The sequence below is a fragment of the Xenopus laevis genome, chromosome 4L (assembly GCF_017654675.1).
Source record: "Xenopus laevis strain J_2021 chromosome 4L, Xenopus_laevis_v10.1, whole genome shotgun sequence".
Lineage (NCBI taxonomy): Eukaryota > Metazoa > Chordata > Amphibia > Anura > Pipidae > Xenopus > Xenopus laevis.
This window is the reverse complement of record NC_054377.1, coordinates 127354380-127376085: the sequence shown is the minus strand read 5'-3', so window position 1 is coordinate 127376085 and position 21706 is coordinate 127354380. Positions and strand designations below refer to the sequence as shown.

The following is a 21706-nucleotide window of genomic DNA, read 5'->3' as shown; positions in this document are numbered from 1 at the left end:
AGCTTTTTGCTTTTCTACACAAGACCCATGAGTGCGGATTTTTTTCTTTATTTATTATATATATATATATATATATATATATATATATATATATATATATAAAATACTTCTGAAGGTACCCGCACTCTCACCCGCAAATATCACATGTATTTTTCAAAATGGACCAGCACCCCAAATATTTCCAATTGAATAGTTTATTGTTACATCACTCGTCTATCCAACGTTTCGGCCCTCGTTGGGGCCTTTATCAAGATGGTCCATTTTGAAAAAAAAAAAAAAAATTATATATATATATATATATATATATATATATATATATATATATATATATATATATATATTCAGTCTGAAAGATCCGCACTCACAGCGTTTAAAATTGAAAAAAACATTTTTACTGCAGAACTAAATGTTCTGAATGATGTTTGGCCAAGCCCAAGGCCTTTCTCAAAGTTTCAAATCTACAATGTACATGCCTTAAATCCACTTAATCACGAGAAAACAGCCCCCTAATCAATGATGTCATACTAATATTTCTAGGTGATTTTTAAAGGCGTATTTATCAAATGGTGAACTTTCACTTTCAATACGCTTTTTAAAAGACCATAGAAATGAACGGAGATTGGCGGTATTTCACTCTACAGGACTGTGGTGATCTCTAACTTCACTCTTAAATAAATATACCCCGAAGTTGCGTTGGGCTCCAGGTGCGCCTGGATCTGTAAGAAACTGGGCACACGCCTTGGCTGCGTTCTTTTCCCAGAAGGTGCACCCGACTGGATCCAGCAGCGCAAATAAAAATAAATATTTAACCAAAATATAAATAATAGCTGAAAAAAGCTAGATGGGCCCCTGATCACACTGGGCACCTAGGCTATAGGCTAGTGGAGCCTGTGCAATAATCCGCCCCTGAACTTCATGTATAATACCTGCATTCTGATCCAACTACAGTATATGTTTCAGATTGCACTCTTGGGACTCCCATATTACTTCAAGTACAACTGTACAGACAAAGGAAACTCTCAACAGCCAAATATCCCCTCCGGGAGTCAATGTTCCACCATAGTGCTGGCTTCATATGTATCAGATGTTTAAACCCAGGACTGATGACCTTACTGTGAGTCGATTGTTATTATTTGGTTCCGTTATATTACTTGTATGATAAAACATTTGCATATTACTGTATTAATTATGAATCTGAAAAATTCTAATAAAAATATTTATATAAAAAAAGCATTCTCATTTATTCGGCAATCAGTTCAGCTACAGTTGGGCCAGTCTGTAGTGGGAATAAGCCCTAAAACGTGGGTCTTGCTTTATCTGGGATATGCTTTATTCAAAGTAATAGCTAGCTTTAAAACTTGCAGATCAATCAATCTGGGGAGCTGGCTCCTCTGCAATTGCTTGTGAAGGTGAGTGAGCCGAAGTCCAGTATCCAAAGCAGAACTAGACCTAAATACAGCCCTGCTTTCAAACAGGTGACAGTAAATAATATAGTTGCTATAGGTTGCTAGGGCTTTCATTACATTATCCTTTAGTAGGATGTAGGGATGCACCGAATTCAGCATTCGGTTCGGGATTCGGCCTTTTTAGCAGGTTTTGGATTGGGCCGAATCCTTCTGGCCGGCCAAACCAAATCCTAATTTGCATATGCAAAATTAGGGGCAAGGAGGGAAATCTAAAAATCCAAAATAGTGGATTCGGTACATCTGTAGTATGATGTACACAAAGATATTCAAAGGCAATTTGCACATGGTCTTGTTTTTTTTACTATGCAGTTCTCCACTTCTGAATTTAAGCGGTGATGTTGTTGTTATGCTTCCAATTACCAATTACCCTAGCAATCAGGCAGTTGTTTGAAAGGCTTCAAGCAGACAGGAATCACTAGCTTACCCATTCATTATTTATTCAAATTAAAGGATATATGTAATGTTAAAGGGGAACCTCCGCTTCCAAAATTTGATAAAGAGGCCCACGTAACACAGAAACCCCTAATATACCCATCACAAATTACCAAAAGGTATGAATAAATGCCTTTTTTCTATGCTGAAATCCAGCTGTTTAACAGTTCTTCTCTTTCTGTATCATTTGAAATCCTGGCAGGGAAGGAGGGACTAAACACTGATGTTACAAATTGTAACAACTTCTCCACAGCTTACAGACAGCATGTAGGAACTACATAACCCACAATGCATTGAAATCACGTGTGCAGGGAATTGTGGGGTTTGGAGGATGCAGGCTGAGGACAGATGGCTGTTGATACAAAGTAACAGTAGTCAGCCAGCTCAGCAAAGTAGTCAGACAGATGGCAGTACCTGGCCAGACTATGGAGCTGGTGCAAGAATTGTTGGTGGGGTGAAAGGGTAAATAGCTTGTTTTTTTCACTGTATTTTATGCACCTGATGAAGGCTGTTGTAGCCGAAACATGTTGTGCAGGATTGTCTGCGAAATAAAAATGAAAACCTTTTAAAACATAAAGGTGTGCTCTCCGGCTATTTTTGATTTACTTGGAGTCTTTGCAATCTGGCACGGGGACTGCGGCTCATTGAGAAGCACTGAACACACGGATGACTACTATAAGGACAATTTTATATTGAATCTGATAGTCAGACAGATCAGCAGGAGAGCAGGGGGCTAGGCTTAGGGAACTGTCAGAAACCATTAAAAATCATGAAAAGTCTGCATATTTTCTAATTGATATTGCAAAGTTGCTGGAAATTATGTTTACTTTTCAAAAAGCTTTGTTTTTGTGGAGTTCCCCTTTAACATGAATGGATTTTGTTACAACAGCACCACCTGTAGGTCATTTTCTGACCACCAACTAGTCAAGGAAGTTGTCAGGAGAAAGAAAGAGGCTGCTCTGATGTTCATCTGCTTAGGAAAATAATTAAAAACTTTTCTCAACTCTTTCCTAGGAGAAGAACATCAAAGCAGTCTCTTTCTTTCTCCTGACAACTTCTTTGACTACGCGTGGTTGGAAAATGACCAGGAGGTGGCGCTGTTCTTACTGGTTTGCATTTACCACTTTAATATCCATCATTCTTGAAATGATGTTTATTCCTGGGAAATCTATTCATGGCAATATTTGTATTGTGTATTGTAATGTGTGGGTAAGAATAGGTGATATGTTGGCAGTCTACTTAGCACCCTTGCCCTTACATCAAGATAACCGCAATTGAAAAAATGCGACACGATTAATGAAATATACAGTTGGAGTTTACTTTGCAGTGTTGATACAACAGACACTAATTAATCACTGCTTTAAGATCTGGCGCCAAACACGTTTTTACTGTAGTTCTTGCAAAGAACAATGAACAATCGGAGTGTAAGGGTACCATGCAGGGGCCAATCTGTTCTGCCAAAACGGACTGATCGGAATGATAAAAACCTGTTATAAATGGAGAGAACGGATTGTTCTGGTGAAGAAAGCTCTGGCCATTTTGGTTAGTTGAGTAGCTTAGTCACCATGTCAATTTGGCCCCTGTACTGACCTTCCCATTCTCTATACTAGAAGCTTTGTGATCCTTCCCTTCAGCTCTAGGGAGGAACAATCATATCTCTTTAGTAATTTTATTGATTATCTATTCACGTGTGTGGCTAAAGGATTCACTCATTTAGTCTTACAGCTAGGCTGTAAGTAGCTAGAAATGTTGTACATTATGTTTTGTGCTTCTGTACCAGCCCAAGGCAACCGCAGCCCTTTAGCAGGGAATATCCATCTCCAAAGATGCCCCAGTAGCTCCCCATTTTTTTTCTGCTGATTCACTGTACATGCTCTGTGCTGCTGTCACTTACTGAGCTTAGGGACCCACTCACAATATACAGTACACATAGAAATGTCACAGTATAAGGCTGATTAGTAATTAATACAGATAATAACTACATGGCAGCACAGAAACCAGTGCAATTAGCATCAGAATTTAATAATCAGCCCTGAAGCATCAGCTTATATTACAGATAAACCTCATTTTCTGCTGGATAATTAGTGACGACCCCTAAGCTTAGCTTCTCAACAGCTGCTCAGAGCCCACTGAGCATGTGAGTGTCACAGACACTTTCCAAGATGGTGACCCCCTGTGACAAGTGTGAAGTCCTGGATCATTGCTGCTATTGACAAGCTGATACTTTAGGCTGGTGCAATAAGTGCAGTTTATAAAATATGGCATTTTTAGCAATATTAATTTTTAGGATTTAGTTCTCCTTTAATGCACACTTAAAAAGCCGAGGCAGGCGAGTTCAAGAAATGACTAAACTATGCATTTTCTCAAAAAATTCTGTGTGTGATGTGCAGTGGCCTCAATGACAATGTCCAGGTCCTCAGCTTCTAAAGGGAGGGAGGTATAGGTTAAGATACTTCCCTGGTTAATGTACAAATACAGTGAAACCCTGATTTTAAGTTTTCCCACTTTTTTTATTTGTGGTCCCACCAATTTATAATACATTTCAATGGGTGCATTTCCCTGATTTTAATTAATATTTTTCCTGATTCCCTGATTTATATCAAAATTTTGTCCTGATGTTCCCAAAAACTGCTTTTTCCCCTCTATGAATGTAATTTGTAAAATAAAGAGGTTTAAAATACTAACCAGATGTATATTTTGCCATGGTTCTGCCTGTAAATGGTCAATTTCAATTAGTCTGCCCCTTATACAGTCCTGCACCAATCACTTATTGCTTTAGCTTGTGTATGCGACTTGCGCATGCCTCCATAGTGTAACATTAACGCTGCAATATTGTATTTCAAAGTAAAACGGACTCCTGCGCTTATATCCTTTCAGTACTTGAAGAAAATTTTACTTTAACACATTTCCCTGATTTTACATTTTCCCAGATTTTACATAATTTTTTCCTGGTCCCCTGAAAACAGTAAAATGGGGGTTCTACTACTGTACACAATACCAGTGCTGTTCAAACTTTGAAATGTAGTTATTATCTGTCATGCTACACGTTCTGGGGTCAGAATATAATAAAATGGTGTTATACAAAGAAGATTGTGGAACTCTTGAACACACTGTGGGGCCATAAAAAAATGACAAGGCTTCCTACAACTCACAGCCACTGCTTGTACAGCTCTGGATTTTATTATATCAGGGGCAAACAACCTGTTCACTTGTTGTGCAATTGGGATTTACAATACAGGATTAATTAAACCCAAAATAAATGCTGGTCAGTATTGTTGTGCATGGGGGGGGGTGGGTGCTGCACCACTTCTCAATTTTGAGCTTCCAGGTCTGGGCTGGTACCCATCAATGATATTATGTAGCATATTGAAGAGACATGCAGTGTGCCCTACAGGTTTTGCACAGGAACAAAGTACTCATTCCAAGATTAAACTGCCTTGTCTGCTGTACAAGAAGCCGCTATAGCAGAGCTATGCCTGTAACATAAATGAAGGCTTTATATTTGGAGCTGTCTTCTGGGGTGATCGTTGTAGGTAGTAAAGTAAGTAGAGTGGGATAGAGCAGTACAAGATCTGTACACTAACATTTTGTATTAGTGTTGCTCAACTTATGGCCCTTCGGACATCATCTGTTGATAAATTGCTAAATTCAGCAGTACTCAGACCCCCCCCCCAAAAAAAAACATTATGCCCCAGGCCACGTCACCTGGACTGCAGGTATCCCTTCCAGGAAACAGTTACTCATTTAATCTCTACAATCTTTCAACAAGCATCTCATTTAGTCCCAGAGAACACAAAGGCAGCAGCCAGCGGAGCATTGTACAGTCCCTTGGCACAGGTAATTAAGCTCAAAGCCCATTAAATCATATTCATCCTGGTGAAATCTCAGGCCTCCCCACCCAAACAAACACCTTAGCAGTGGGCTTGTTCTTTACAAAGAACTTTTGGCAGAACATTTGCCTGTTTGCAGCGGTTGCTATGAAGTTCCTTTTCCTGGCTCTTACGGTCACACTTGAGCGCTGGCCAATAGCTCCCTGCATTCTCCCTCTTATTAAACATTCCTTTACCCTGCACTGAGCTTCTCCTCTGAGCCTTAATCACTTCAGATCTAGCCTTAACTGGTTCTACTGAAACTGGCAGCCGAAAAGTCTCCAGGCTTCAGGTGGGGAGCAGCAGAAGGAAAGCATTAGAAACACAATGGCACATTGCTCCGGGCACCAGCAGAAACAAAATAAATCATTTGTATTTTAAAAAAAGTATCACTTTTATTCCTCTTTTTTTCTTTTAATATATATTCATAGAAAATTTCCGAGCTAAGGGTAAGAATATACTGACATTTTTTCCCTCCAGGTAGACTATGATCGTTGTTAATGCTTTTGTCTGGAATGTGCATCATCACTCCCAGGAACTAATGTAAAAGTATGAGATGCCATAAGAAGGACTATAATATCTGCCAAGCTAAAGCATGGAGAGCCAACCAATCTATCCAAATGCAGTGCTATGCCACCAAGGAGTAGAAAGGGTAGATGTTTGTTAACCCTTGCAGTTCCAGAGGGGTGTGTAACCCAGTCCCTTTACATTATTGCACTTTCACATTGGGATCAAATACATATTAAACCAGAAATGTAAAATTACAGCAACACTGTAACACAGGCAGATAGACCAGCACAGGGCATACTGAAGGCATGTAACTGAGCAAATACAACTAGCTACAAAATAAGGGAAGTCAAGTGATTTGCAATTCAATACACTGGCCAAGCTGCCTTTGTATATACAGTTGGAGTAGGCACTGTAATCTCACCACTGGCATGGAACTGGAACAGTAAATCTATAGAACCTGTGAAAATGTCCAACTAATTGTAAAATTGGCATAAGAAAGATACAACTGAAATGGGTATTATAGGCAAGCTCTGTCCCCTCATTTCACAGATGGGTTTGACATAGAGGAGTGGGTGATAATGCAGAAGCTTAAGAAAGGGAAAAAAAAAAAACACAGTCCGGACCATCTCAATGTAACAAGCCTATGTAACTAGAGAAGAGGTAAGTAGGAATCCCCTCCAGGGGCCCACACACTAGGTCCTCATTGTAGAAAAGCAAATGAACCAAAACATTTCCTGAATATTGTAAAAGGACAATCTGCAATGTTGGAAACAACATCGATTCTGTATTTAACTGTCCTCCCCGTTTTCACCCGGACCTTTAATTAGGCGCTTTTGTCCACGTTTGCCCGCAGGTCCTTTGGGTTTGGCAAAAGCTTGTTTGAAAGCATGCTGCTTAGGATGAACCTCATCGTACAGAAATTCGTCTGTTAGTTCAGCACCATCTTCAATTTCAATCTGCAAGACAAAAGGGAAAGCTATAGTATAGTAGTGATGATTGAACCGACTTTGCACCTTCACTCTGTACTGTCTGTTTAAACTAAACCAACCCCAATACGTTTCTAATTACAACCCCGTGTACAGGTACCCATAGCTCCTTCTGAAGCCCATCAAAGTTAGCCAACTCCTATAACAAACTCTATGTTAATGTCTGACATTACTAAGTTTGATACAGATAGAGCAAAGAACTGTTCTTTGTCTTTTTGGTGTTTATATAAACAGGGCATTTTAATGCTGTGAAACCATCTTTAACAGAGTGTGCAATTCTCTGTGCTACTTGTATTTCTATAAATGGAGTTGTCAACTATTAGACTGGCAATCTGACCCGGACCTACGTGCCTCCATTTTTCCTAAAATGTCTGTCTACATCAACCTGCCTGACAAAAGCTGATGAAACCCCATCAGCACCCCATCTCCCTCTGCTGGGTACTAGCAGACCACTCACACAGTCAGGACATGACAGCTTTCCTGCCCAAATCTTTACCACTGTTTGGTACGCTGTGGGTACTCTACCTTGAATTGGGACCTCACCTTTAATTTTGTTTTAGAATGTGCACTAACACAAAATTGTACCAAGGTTGATATCAAAATGTTAAATGAACTGTGCTACAGTGTGTTGTTCTGCACTACGTATCCTGGCATGCAAGCAAAGCTCAGTGAGAGTAGCTCTTACCTTCTTGGCAATCTCCAGTTGGAAATCCTGTTCCACAGAATCCAGCAGCCTATTCTTGCAGCTAGAGTACAACATTCGTTCTTTAATGCTGCATTTGTATCCCGGCATGGAGTAGATAAACACTGAAATAAAAGAGATGAGTCAACACTGGTAAAACAGATACTGGACTGAGGCACCAAGGGGCCCAACAGTTGGGAGCCTTTCTTCTTGCTGAGAAAAACACGGATATCCCCACGTTTATTGTTCAAATTTAACTGATTAATATATCCAATAAGGCAGATATTCAAACCAATTTGCCCACAAGATACCAATTCACTGAAGTCTAAGGAAAATTACAGATTCAGGACTAGTTCTTTGTGGACATCTGTGTGTTCTGTTTGTTGCACTGAGCTGTTAGTATTATTGCTAGTTATTGCTAGTTTCGTACCCTATGATTAAGTACTGGAGGGTAAGAAACTCATGAAGTGGAGTATCATGGGGTCTGTTTGTAAAAAATTTCAATATGTCATTTTGAATAAAAGATATATTCTTTATGATGTGTGAGTTGTGGGATAAAATTTGAGGTCTGTGGGAAATCCGCCCCATGTGGCATTAACCTAAAAGTGCAGAACAATGCTGTGGATACAGCCAGCCTGCCCGAGACAACACAGACAGACAGTGTGCAGGCCAAAGCTCTCTAACCCCAGGCTGTTTATAGCCCAGATTATATTGTTGTTTTGTGTAATCTATTCGCTTTTCCATTTATATTGTGCAAATTCTTCTTAAGAAACTCACCCTGTCTGCCATATATAATTAACAGCCTGGATTCTCCTTCTTATCTGTGGCAATATATCTGGCTTTTGTCTCAAGACTCCAAAATAACTCTTTCCTATGTTTCATCACTGCTGGGAATAAATAAAAAAACTGGAAAAGATAGAAAGGGCAAAGGGCCCAACTCAGGCTGGGGGCCACTGGGGTTTAATCCCAGTGCCTCAGCAGGACAGTCCTACACTGATCAATGTAAAAACAGCACATAAAGCAAAGCTGGATGCTGGTGAACTGAGCCAGCACAATACCCACAGGGCTGCAGGTTGTCCATTCCCAGAGCAAAGTCTAATATTAAATGGAACAAGTTGAAGCCTTACCTACAGATTCCAAGTGGTCTCCTTCATGAGAGTGTTTGTAGAGAAAGAAGTGGTAACGGGCCGTGTCTTGTGGTATTCTGCCTGGTAGGTCTTTTATCTCGGTGTGCTTTGTATGGACCAGGTCTACAGTCTCCTTTTCTAGATCCAATCTCTACACAATAGGAAGACATATAAAATTCAGTTAACCAAAAGGCAATGTCCGTCAATAGTGATAAAACCACTTGTGTGTAATATTGTACATAAACTGCCAGAAAGTGGGTGTTGGAAAGGATTCTACAGACCACAAAAGAGTGATTGGCCTCCATATGGAGGTACACAAGTAATTGGACCTGCTAGGAACTATTATGGCACCCAAGATTGCCAGGAGTTTCTAAAAGTGTTTTTGCATAACATCACTGCTGTAGTACAATGTGAAACCTGAGCATTTAGCATACTGGATATCTGGCCTACCATATGACATAAACTGGACTGTACTGGCCTCAATGGCGGGACAAGGGCATGGTCTGACATATAAGGCTAGAAGGAAACTGCAGACTACACACAGGGTAGCCACAATGAGATGTGGGAGGTGCTTGGAAAAAACAGTGCATTACATACAAAGCTTTCACTTGCAGAGTAAATTTTTTAACAGTCACGCTGTGTGAGTGAAAGCAAAAATGAAGTAAGGATTTTTCAAAGCAGCATTAGGAACAGAATTACCAGCTGAATATAATTGATTTTCTTCTGTTTTAAGAGCAGGATTGCCTCCTCCGCTTCTGGCCTCAAAGGAAAAGAGAGTCCTTGCAGGGTCTGTTGTTTACTCTCTACACTGATTTCAGTTTTCACCTTAACAAAGACACAGATGGTTAATGGGAAACATTGTCTAAAGTGTGTGATATACAGAAACAGCTCTGGGACTGAGTGCAATAAATAAATGGGCAGTTTGTAATTCTCAAACTGTAATTGACTGCAGGTCTCAAGGCCTTCTTTTGACTGCTGACCAACTCTCGTGAATGCTGGGAGCGGAGTTATAACAAAATGAGAATATCCAAAAGTTAATTAACCCAAAAGGCCAAGAAAGAAATAATTGATATGTGACAAACATTCAGGGGAACTGCGGTTTGTTCTTGTAATGCATCTTTGTTAAAGCTGTTCTCATACATTATATGAGTGATTATGTTACTGAAAGCTTCACATATTTGTGGGACTGTCGTATATCCATCATCTATATACCTAACCCTTCTCAGTAGGCCTTCTGTGTGTCGAGTATGTAGGTCTATAAAAGGATGTAGAACTGTGACCGTGAATATTTTTGCCAATAACTCACCTCGTTTATCTTGATTTCCTGTAATTCCCTTTCAGCTGCAGTGAGAGGAGCTGGAGCTGCACATAAGGAAACGTGTTTCTTGTAGCCACTGAGAGCAACATCTTCCTGTAACATTGGATTCCACAGTTACTTCAAAAATATTCCGAATTTTTTGTGTGCCTTACACTTTAAAATCTGAAGGGTCCCCCATGTTGTAACTGCCCTATAAATGTCTAAATGTAAACTGTGTCCATACTTAGGTCATGCCCTGCATTCAAACACAGTCTAACCCATGACCTGCCCCTTAAGCCCAGCAGCTGACCAGCTGCCAGTGACTATGTAAACTTGTGACTAGTCTTAAGCTCCCCATAGATGCGACGATTCTTCTTGCCGAACAACCGATTTTAGGGAAGTCCGACCAATCCTTAGAAATTATCGTGTGGTTAGTGGGATTCGAACGATCGTACATCTCATGATTTTTCGGCCGACATCTGTCAGGAACTTAATCGGCCAGGTCAAAAAATCTTTGTCGGCCCCAGTGCAATCTATCTATGTTTGCAGGGCCAAGCAGGCAGCTCCCCTTTGTTTTCCTGGCAAATAGGTCTTTTAGTTGATGATCAATTCGTACGATCATACCATCGTTCCGATGAGGATCTGATCTTTTAAAAATCTCAACATCTATGGCCAGCTTTAGGCTTTAAGCACAAATCCCAGTCCCATGACCTGTACCCAAACACAGTTTAAGATGATCAGCAGTGCCCAAACCCCGTCTAATTTCAGGTCCAAGACTGTGACCTTTGAATATTCGAATCTGGGTATTCAGGTGGCCTTACATGGTTCAATAAAAGCTGCTGATTTGGCTCCTTAAGAAAGCCAGGAGTTTATTAGCCAGATATGGGGCCCACCCAATGGTGAGACTGATCAATATCTGGTAGGCAGGTTTGTAAATACCGTTGGGCAAAATTATGATTGGTCTTCAGCCCGAGTGCCTGAATCATCCCTATTAGGCACAGCCTATTTGCGGCCAAGCAGGGTAAATATCAACTTGTTCCTGATCTACTCAACCTTGCCAAATATCCGGATCTTAAGATTTCTGCCCAACTTAAATTGTTCAGTATAAAAATAAAAACTGGATAAATAGATAGGTTGTGAAAAATAAAACATGTTTCTAATATAGTAGCCAAAAATGTAACGTATAAAGGCTGGAATGACTGGGTGTGTAACATAATAGTCAGAACACTACTTCCTGCTTTGCAGCTCTCTTGGTTTCCACTGACTGGTTACCAGGTGGTAGTCAATCAAGGACTTGCAGGAGGGCCACATGGGTCATAACTGTTGCTTTTGAATCTGAGCTGCATGCTGAGGATCAATTGCAAACTCACTGAACTGTTATTGATCCATGGCAATTAACTTATATATTATTTACACTTGCCCCTTAACTAACTAGTCTACTTAGAGTCTACTAACAACATTTATTAGTAGATTGGGAAAGATGTGGTTATCATTCAATCAACTAAATTGTTTACATTGTTCACAAGAACAGAAAACATAACAAAAAAACCTTTAGTGTTCCAAATATTTCATCCTTAATGTGTCCCCCGCCAAATTCTTTCTTGACAGTTGCTCTTGTAGCCGCATAGAGCATCTTCAGCCGCACCTGTCGGAAAAAAGCACAGAGATGTTAGCCCTTTATGAAGCTGCGCACAAAGGGGTAAAATGATCAAAGAGTGAAGTTAGAGATCATCACAGTCTGCTAGATTGAAATACCACCACTCTCCATTCATTTCTATGGGATTTTTGAAGGCGTATTTATCAAAGGGTGAAAGTGAAAGTTCACCCTTTGATAAATACGCCTTTAAAAATCCCATAGAAATGAATGGAGAGAGGCAGAATTTCACTCTAGCAGACTGTGATGATCACTAACTTCCCTCTTAGATAAATATACCCCATAGAATTCCAGCAGCTAACACTGGCGTAGATAGACTCAGAGAACAGGTGTGGATGCAGGTTAGTTTAGTAAGATACAAATCTATGGCACCTCCAAGTGTTACCTTATGTATACAATGCTTTTCCAGCACAACATGAGAAAATAAAATGAACGGCTACAATGGTCTGGAGAGGAATGTGTCCTTGGACGCTGGCTGAACATATTCTAAAGGCAGTAAACTGGCTACGGGATTATGTTGTCTATTACCCAGCCCCTGTAATGACTGAAAGGTGAGAAGCAACTACTTAGGAAGAAACAGAAGCCGTATATGACAGCTGTTGGGGCCACTAACCAGTTTTGAAATGCCTGCTTCTACTTTATACTGAAACTGGATCTATAAATTACTACAGTGAATTGACTGATCTGCATTGCGTTCATTAACCTGACTGATATACATTCCCAGACCCAAATAAATGTAAATAAACACATGGCAGGTAATACACACAACGTTAGAGTGAGTGTGCACTAGTGACTTACTATAAATGGGGTGCAACCTAATATCTGAGTGACGTGCCCAACAAAAGCCTTCCCATCCCTTGCTACTACAAATATATTACCTGTGCCCTTAGCAACATCAATTAGTCCTGGCAAAGTGGAAATAAAAGCATTTATTGCCAAAACACAGATGGAACAAACGATAGAGTTTGTGTCATAGTGATATACAGGTATGGGATCAGTTATCAGGAAACCAGTTATCCAGAAAGCTCCCAATTATGTAAAAGGCCGTCTCCCATTGACTCCATTTTATCCAAATAATCCAGATTTTTAAAAATGATTTCCTTTTTCTCTGTAATAATAAAACAGTACCTTGTACTTGATCTAAGATATAATTAATCCTTATTGTAGGCAAAACCAGCCTATTAGATTTATTTAGTGTTTACGTGATTTTCTAGTAGACTTAAGGTATGAAGATCTAAATTACAGAAAGATCCTTTATCCAGAAAACCCCAGGTCCTGACCATTCTGGATAACAGGTCCCATAGCTGTACATACATAGCAATATCTGTCCACAAGGTGGAGCACTAGACATTAATATTCTTTCTAATAAAGGTGGGCAAGGTTTTCACCAAATCAATGGTGAACAGAGCTTTCAATCTAAAAGGAGATGCAGCAGTTTCTAATCAATGTAATAATAATGAGAGGTGAATGGCAGAGAGAAGGAATCATACCGGGGAATGGTCAGGTGACCAGGACAGGAAGATCCACTCGTACCCCTGAGCATTCTGGCTGTCCAGCCTATAGAGAATGTAACACGGCTGAGATTCATCAAGAAGTGGAACAATTAATGCATCGTAGTCTTGTTCCCAGGCATGTTTTAGCTCTTTGTGTGATCCCAACACCAGCTGCTCTGCAGGCACAAAATAAATAATGATCAATAAATCGTAGTCAGTCTCTAACCTACAGTACTGTATGAGCTGAAGCCACTACCAAACAGGCAGTAATATGCACCTGTATTCTCCATGAGCACAGTAAATTGCATTTTTGTTCTGCCTGCTGAAGTTTTGTTTGGGAAAAGTAAAATGGAAGAAAGAATCTGTTTTAAACTGAATGCCATTATATGGACTTTGAGTCAAAGGAGTTTTAACCAGATTTTACCTCCCAGTTAAAGCCATTTATAAGAAAAACAAACATTTTTATTCAGCCTAAGGCCTGACATCTGCAGCAAAGAACATCAGCAGACAAAGGCCCCTCTCTGCTTATTATAATAATTGGTGAATCGCATTATCTGACGCACATGGAGCTTACAGGTGGATCTCCCCACAAAAATGCTCCACTGAGTACCTTTTCACACGTTCCATCAGTCCTTGCTCTGTGGGCTATGTATTACAAGAGGTAACACGCTGACAGGATCCACTGCCACTATACCCACCACACAGCATAGGGTAGGGGTCCCCAACCTTTTTTTACCCGTGAGCCACATTCAATTGTAAAAAGAGTTGGGGAGCAACACAAGCATGAAAAATGTTCCTGGGAGGTGACAAATAAGGGCTGTGATTGGCTATTGGTAGCCCCTGTGTGGACTGGCAGGCAGACAGGAGGCTCTGTTTGGCAGTAAACATGGTTTTTATGCAACCAAAACTTGCTTCTTGACTAGGAATTCAAAAATAAGCACCTGCTTTGAGGCCACTGGGAGCAACATCCAAGGGGTTGGGGAGCAACATCCAAGGGGTTGGGGAGCAACATGTTACTCATGAGCACCTGGTTGGGGATCACTGGCAGATGGGGCCAAAAAGCCATGTGTTCCAAAAGACTAAGGCCTGCTCCCATTGACTATAGAAATCTATCCAACACCCCCTGGCCCAGGCAGATTAGCACTCAAAAATGCACATTTGAATGAAATCTACCAGTGGAGAAAACAACATGTGTAGCAATTTTTATAAAATCCACTGTAACACTCAAAGCAGTTTTTGATAACTACAATTCCCAGCATCCTCAGCCAACTGGTACAGATCAGAGATTTCTAACAGCGGATCCTACAGCCATGTCTCACTGTCCCCTGTCCTTGTGATTGAATTGGCCAATGTGTTTATGGCTCTCCGCTGCTCAGCTATTCTAAGCCGGCACATTCCAGACAGTCTTACGAGTATTTTCCATGTGCTGCCTCTCGGCTCTGCTTACTGCCTACTCCTCTTAATTGTCCTTTATTTACCCCCAAGCTACATGTAAACTTCTCAGGTTCTGACTCCTGCCGGCATTGTGCCCCCACCTCAAGAACTTCATTTTACATATGCACTTTGAATAAGGTAGAACATTTTCTATATTCCAAAATGTGAAGTTCAAAAGAAACAAAAGTTAATTCACAGGCAAACAAAGACGCTACCTATGTTGCAAAACTACAACTCCCAGAAACTCCCAGCCAGACCTGTGCTAAATGATGTGGTTCAGCATCTGACAATTTGTGCTATAAAGACAATAATTTAGATTATTTTACAGAGTTGTCAAACTCTTGTAGTTCCACCTGGAGGAAGATAATGGACTGTTGTCCCTGCTTAGATTCAGCTGTACCTGAGTAATAACAGGTCACCTAACAGAGGCATTTCCCTTTTACACGGTTTTACCAGATGTACAGTAAGCAAAATTACTCTCTGGCTGGAGGTATGGTTAGTATGTTGCACTCAAACAGTCATTTTAAAGCTGGTTTCATGTACCTATGGGGATGGAGACGAACCAAGATGATTGTTATGGTTTATTCTTGCATTAAGTTGCTATGTGCTTTCTGGTCATCAAGTGAAACCTTGCAATGTAACAACACTTCCTTTGAGTTAGTCCACACAAGTGTCCAAAGCTGGACCAAACAAGATCTCTACCCCAACTTGGCCACCAATGAGCTGGGCCATATCGAGACGATCAATCATCAACAATTAGATCATAATAGGGCCCTAGGGATAGCCATTGAGGGAGGACTCAATGAACTAATGATGAGGGCTTCAACTGATAACACTTTCAAACCTGCATGATTATCTATCTGGATGATTTTTAGCCAAATATTGGCTGGGCAGGCAGTCAGAAGAGACCCATACATAGGAGGGAGTCTGGAGGGGCTGGGCAAGCAGCTTTGATTGTACCACTTAGGGCCACATTTTGTCAGTTCTGTGCTGCACCAAGCTGCCCTTTTTGACATGAATCCAGGATACGCCTTGTGTAGAAATTTATACTTACTTTTAGTGGTGGAAGGCATACATAGAATGGTGCTCATCAGGGAAGGGGGCTATACATGGACCAATATGCTGACTATTCAGTCTAGAGGGGCAGATGCTTTTACCATTCCATTTTTGGCCACTTTTAGTCCATTCTTTGTGGTACTGGGCTGCCTCTTGGGCATGAAACCTGGAACCATGTGTACAAGGTGATCTTTATTATCAGCAGTGGAAGACGTACATGGGTTGGTGCTATCCTAACACAGATGGTTTAACATGGCCTGTCTAGCATCTTGCCCATATCTATCATAGTTGCCATACAGGTGCAATCCCTAATGTATATGATAGTATACTGATCATATACTGAACAGCTTGAAAAGAAATTTGGTGTAATTGTAACCATGATGGGGTAAATCAGATATATGGACATGCATGTACTCTGGAATTAAAAAGGCAGCCATGAGCATTTCAGTATTAGGAGATATTGCCATAGACTATTCCCAGCTGCACTCTGGATCATGACGACTAGCATTAAACAGGTATATACTGGGAAACCAACTGCCCCAGTCATGCTACCAAAAAGGAACCAATCATTAGTTATATTTTACTGCTTTGTGCAGTTACTAAAGAAAGCTGAACAGCTGATAGGTCACTCTGGTGCAGGGCTTAATTGTCAGTGTTTGTACATATCCTTGTTTATAGAGACACCTTTATTAAAGTGATGTGATTCAATCCACACAGACAGTAATCCCAAGTGCCCAGTCATGCCACTGGCTAATGACTATTAGGAGCTGACAGAGACTTTGAAGTGAATTCACTAAGGAGAAGCAGCTATAAATAAATAAATGCCATGCCCTGTCTGGAGTGACTTCTTGGTTACTGAAGTGATTTAAATTAGGAATGCCCCTATTCTTTGCCCTCTAGATGCTCCTAAACTATCACTTTCTGTAGCAGCAGTCACTTGTATGGCAGCTGAGGAAACTGGGATTTGTAGTTCGAAAACAACCGGTAGGTAACAGAACTGAGCAAGTTTAATTCATAGGTAACTCTCACAGATTTATAGGGCCACTTATTTGTTGCATATTGTCAACAGCCATGATAATGTTTGAACCAAGCGAGTCTCAGACTTGGCCAGAAAACAGCTGTAATATAAATATATAATTGAACAACAATGTCCGCACTCTCAGGTCTTAGAAAGTGGAAAAAGTTAGTTATTAAAAAGAACTGAAGCTTCAGATAGCACCCTAGCCTTTATCAAAGTCACTTAGATAAAGGCTAGAGTGCTAGCCGAAACTTCAGTTCTTTTTAATAAATAACTTTTTCCGTTTCTAAGACCTAAGAGTGCGGACATTGTTGTTCAATTATTCTATATTTTATGACTGCACCCAGGCATTTTGATTTTTTTTGTAAAGCGAGTGCTGGCAAAATTTGATAATATATATAGTTCTAAATTACTGATTAGTATAATGTCCCTTTAGGACACATGCGGCACATCTGAAACTGCTCATGCCACGTTTAATTCACCATCGCTACGACAAATGGATCTCTGCCCAAATTGTTCAATAACTGCTTCAGGCTTATTTCCAGCTGTACTAGCACTGTCAGGTGGTTTCCATTATAATCATAGGAAATGGTACAGACAATTTGGGGCATTTTTCCGCCAGCTGAAATACATTGCTGGAAAAAAAAACATCACATGTGCCATTAGCATTAATGTGCTTCAGAAGACTCCAAATATATATCTAACATCCCTACTTTCTGGAAGGCCAAACAGTTGATCAGCTGTAAAGAACCCAAGACAATGTTAAAAGATAGCCTTGTGGTGGGACTCGTTTATTCCATGTAGACTCTCAGAGATCATGGGGATGCTTTGTAAAATAATATATGTTTCAATTTGTTAATTATGAGGTTTTTCAGGCTTCAAGTTGCCCTCTGTTGCTCTATATTTGGACTTCACCCTTTATCTCACATCAATCATCATCATTTATTAATATAGTGCTAACAACAAAGTTACCAATATATGAAAATATCATGAATGTCACCCCACTACATCCAGGAATATCCAAGACTGGAATCCCTGAAGGCACCCCACAACTAAGCCAGTTACTCATATTTCCTTCCCTCTCCCACCAGCTCCTATACACCTTTGTCCCCACAGAACTTACCTTCTTCAATGACAACCTTTATGAGCCGGATGGATCCATTGCGAGCCTTTGCAAAGAACTCCTTCAGTTCTGGGGTAGCTACAAGAGCCAAGAACATATTGTTTAATGTCACAAAGAAAGAATGGGCTAATAAAGTGCTCTATAAAAACAGCTGAGTGAATCCCTGAGAGCAAAGTGAAGCATCTGTGGGTGCAGAATAATGTATGAGAGCATGTGCTAAACATGAACACTATCCTGACGGCATAACCATCCAAATATAGCTGAAACGTCTTTAGCAGGAGGGGCAGGGGCACATCTGACAGTGTTTTTAGGACACAGCTTCCCTAGGATAAATAGGGGCGGTGAAGTGCTCTGTATACAGTATTTATTAAGCAATGCCAACGTAAGGTGCGCAAAGGTCTCCACGTGAGTCTCCAGCACAGGTGCCCTTAGGCATTTCCCCACCGTGATGAATGTTTTCAGCGACTGTCAACATGCTGGGTGAGAACTGACAGTTTCTCCAAGCCACACAATATAGATTGATATAGAACCAGCTTATGAAAGACGGCCCTCTGGTCAGGTTCTTGGACAGGATTCTTTCATGTCTATGTCTGTACACAGCCCAGTGGCTCTGTAAAATTAGTGGGTGGATAGAAATGGGCACTGCCAGCACAACAAAAGTTAACAAAAACAAGCCTTCTAAGCCGTTTTTAATGGTACAGTGATGTTGTCATTGAAACTTAAGTGATTTTGATACAATTGCTCCTGTAATAGGAAGATATAATATGGTATTATTGTCTCTGCGTCACTTCTGTTGAAGGAGACATTCCTTTTAGTTTGCAGCTGAAAATATATTTTGTCTTATTTTTATTGCTTACTTTTTGATTCAGGCCGTCCATCCCCTATTCATCTTCCACTCTGATCTGCAAACTAGGGCCTGGTTGCCAGGGTAGTTAAAGGAACAGTAACACCAAAAACCGAAAGTGTATCATAGTAATTGTAGTATAAGGTACTGTTGCCCTGCACTGGTCAAACTGGTGTGTTTGCTTCAGAAAGACTACTATAGTTTATATAGACAAAGATGCTGTATAGCCATGAGGGCAGCCATTCAAGCTGTAGGAGAGGAGAGGAGAAAAAGCACAGGTCACATAGTATATAACAGATAAAACACAATTGTATTCTATTATTAACATGTATTTATATAGCGCCAACATAAATACCTTCTATGTATCCTGTGCCTTCTTTCCTTTTTAACAGCTTGAATGGCTGCCCCCATGGCTACACATCAGCTTCTTTATATAAACTATAGTAGTCTTTCTGAAGCAAACACACCCATTTTACCAGTGCAGGGTAACAGTAAATTATATATTAATTACTTTAAAACACTTTCATTTTTTTGGTGTTACTGTTCCTTTAAGCCCTAGGAACCATATTCCAGGCATTACAGCTACACAACAAAAACATTTAAATAATTCAAAAAGAACATTTTTCTTAAAAAATCCTGTCTACGACATACTAAAAACATTCTATGCCCCCTCTGTGGTTCAGAGATGTATATTACAGTGAAGCTGGCCATAGACTTTTAGATATTTACAATATCACTAAAGGAATGGATGTCTGCCCAATTTGGTCATCCATGAGCTAGGCTAAATTGAACTGATCTGATCGTTGGTCCCTATTGTCTTTGCCCAATGGCATTTTTAAACCTGCCTGATATAGTTGGGAAGATTTTCATGCAGATATCTGTCTGGCGGGCCACCAGCAGGTTCCCATAAACAGGCAAATAAGCTGCAGACTCAGCCCAATGGGGTTGAGTCTGAAGCTTTTATAAGACTGTGGCCTTCGCCCAAAGGCATTTTCCAACCTGCCTGATAGTTGGACAATTTTCATCAACCTATCAGACCAACAAGCTACTGACTCAGTCACTAGGGGTATTAAACTTTTATTGGCCTGTGTAGCCACCTATACACACAATAGCCAAAATACCAAAATGTTCAACCATCAACCTTTTAGTAAATGTACTCAATTATCTAGTGATCAAGAGGAAGATTTTTAAGGGGGGGGGTTATTATTAAGGTTTGAGTTGTGTTTTCCACGAAAATTCAAGCTTTAGAGGGGTTTTTTTGGTCAAAAATAAATATTTTGGGTTAAAAAAAACCCCACATTTTTCAAGTTTTTTTTTAAAAAAAAAACCCAGAATTTTTCGAGATATATTAAACCCGACCATGGAAATAGCTCAAATCCAAAAATACATCATATAAAACCTGTCGAGGTCATGTAGAAGTCAAAGGCAGAGGTACCTTGGACCTTTTTCAGATGTTAATAGCCTTCATAATGTACGAGTTCTTTTCGGTGGGTTTCGCTCAAAATCTTGATCAATTTGAGGTTTGTTTTTTTTTTTGCTGAAAATTCGATCAATTTGAGTTTTTGGGTTGTTAACCCAGACTTCACTGAGTCAAGTTTTTTACACTTGAGTTTTTTCTTAAATTAGAAACCATGTGAGTTATGGTTCATTTGAGGTCTGAAAAAGATCACATAACTCTAAAATTGAATAACCCTGTTAATGTTTTTATAGGGCACATACGATTTTTGTAAGATTCGTAATGTAATTATGAAATGTAAAGTACAAAGGTAAACTGATTCTATACACGTGCATCTGTGACTCTTACATGCACACTATAATCGTAGGTCATTGAAATAAGGGATATGACATTTAGAGGAAAAGGTATGTACTGCAAGGATCTAAGGAACTATTAATACTATTTTTCAATAGCTATCATTTCAAATAAATTTCTCCTAGGAACAGCAGTTCACCTTGGTTTTAATCATTAAGACCCATACAGTACAACAAAAAAAAGGCAAAACTTCCCCTTTAATTGGCACGGAAATACTGCCCTAGATGAGGAAAATCTTGATTGCCCAACTCTGTTAAGTAAGTGTAACTTTATATATGTCCTGTTCTAGGAGTGAGGGGACTGTTCTGTACATACATAAGCATGTGATTTGTCTGTGCAAGGGACACAGAGGGTAACCTTCTGTCTGAAATAGAAGAACGTGACTGCATTTAAATACTGCATTTCCATTTCCTGATGTTAAAGGGATACTGTCATGGGAAAAAAATGTTTTTTTCAAAATGAATCAATTAATAGTGCTGCTCCAGCAGACTTCTTCACTGAAATCCATTTCTCAAAAGAGCAAACAGATTTTTTAATATTCAATTTTGAAATCTGACATGGGGCTAGACATATTGTCAATTTCCCAGCTGCCCCAAGTCCTGTGATAAACTCTGATAAACTTCAATCACTCTTTACTGCTGTACTGCAAGTTGGAGTGATATCACCCCCCCTTCCCCCCCCCCCCCAACAGACAAAAAAAAATGGGAAGGTAACCAGATAACAGCTCCCTAACACAAGATAACAGCTGCCTGGTAGATCTAAGAACACTCAATAGTAAAAACCCATGTCCTACTGAGACTCGTTCAATTACACTGAGAAGGAAAACAGCAGCCTGCCAGAAAGCATTTCTCTCCTAAAGTGCAGGCACAAGTCACATGACCAGGGGCAGCTGTGAAATTGACAAA

General features: G+C 40.1%; 1 protein-coding gene across 1 annotated transcript in view; it reads right to left on the bottom strand.

Annotated features, from left to right (window-relative positions):
* Nucleotides 1–6179: 6179 nt before the first annotated feature.
* twf2.L (twinfilin actin binding protein 2 L homeolog) overlaps nt 6180–21706 on the bottom strand; it is a 29773-nt gene continuing 14246 nt past the window's right edge. Inside the window, 8 exon segments of the mRNA NM_001086834.1 lie at nt 6180–7233; nt 7949–8070; nt 9073–9223; nt 9772–9897; nt 10379–10483; nt 11919–12014; nt 13514–13692; nt 18148–18225. Coding sequence (NP_001080303.1) covers nt 7066–7233; nt 7949–8070; nt 9073–9223; nt 9772–9897; nt 10379–10483; nt 11919–12014; nt 13514–13692; nt 18148–18225 — 1025 coding nt within the window. The 3' untranslated portion in view covers nt 6180–7065.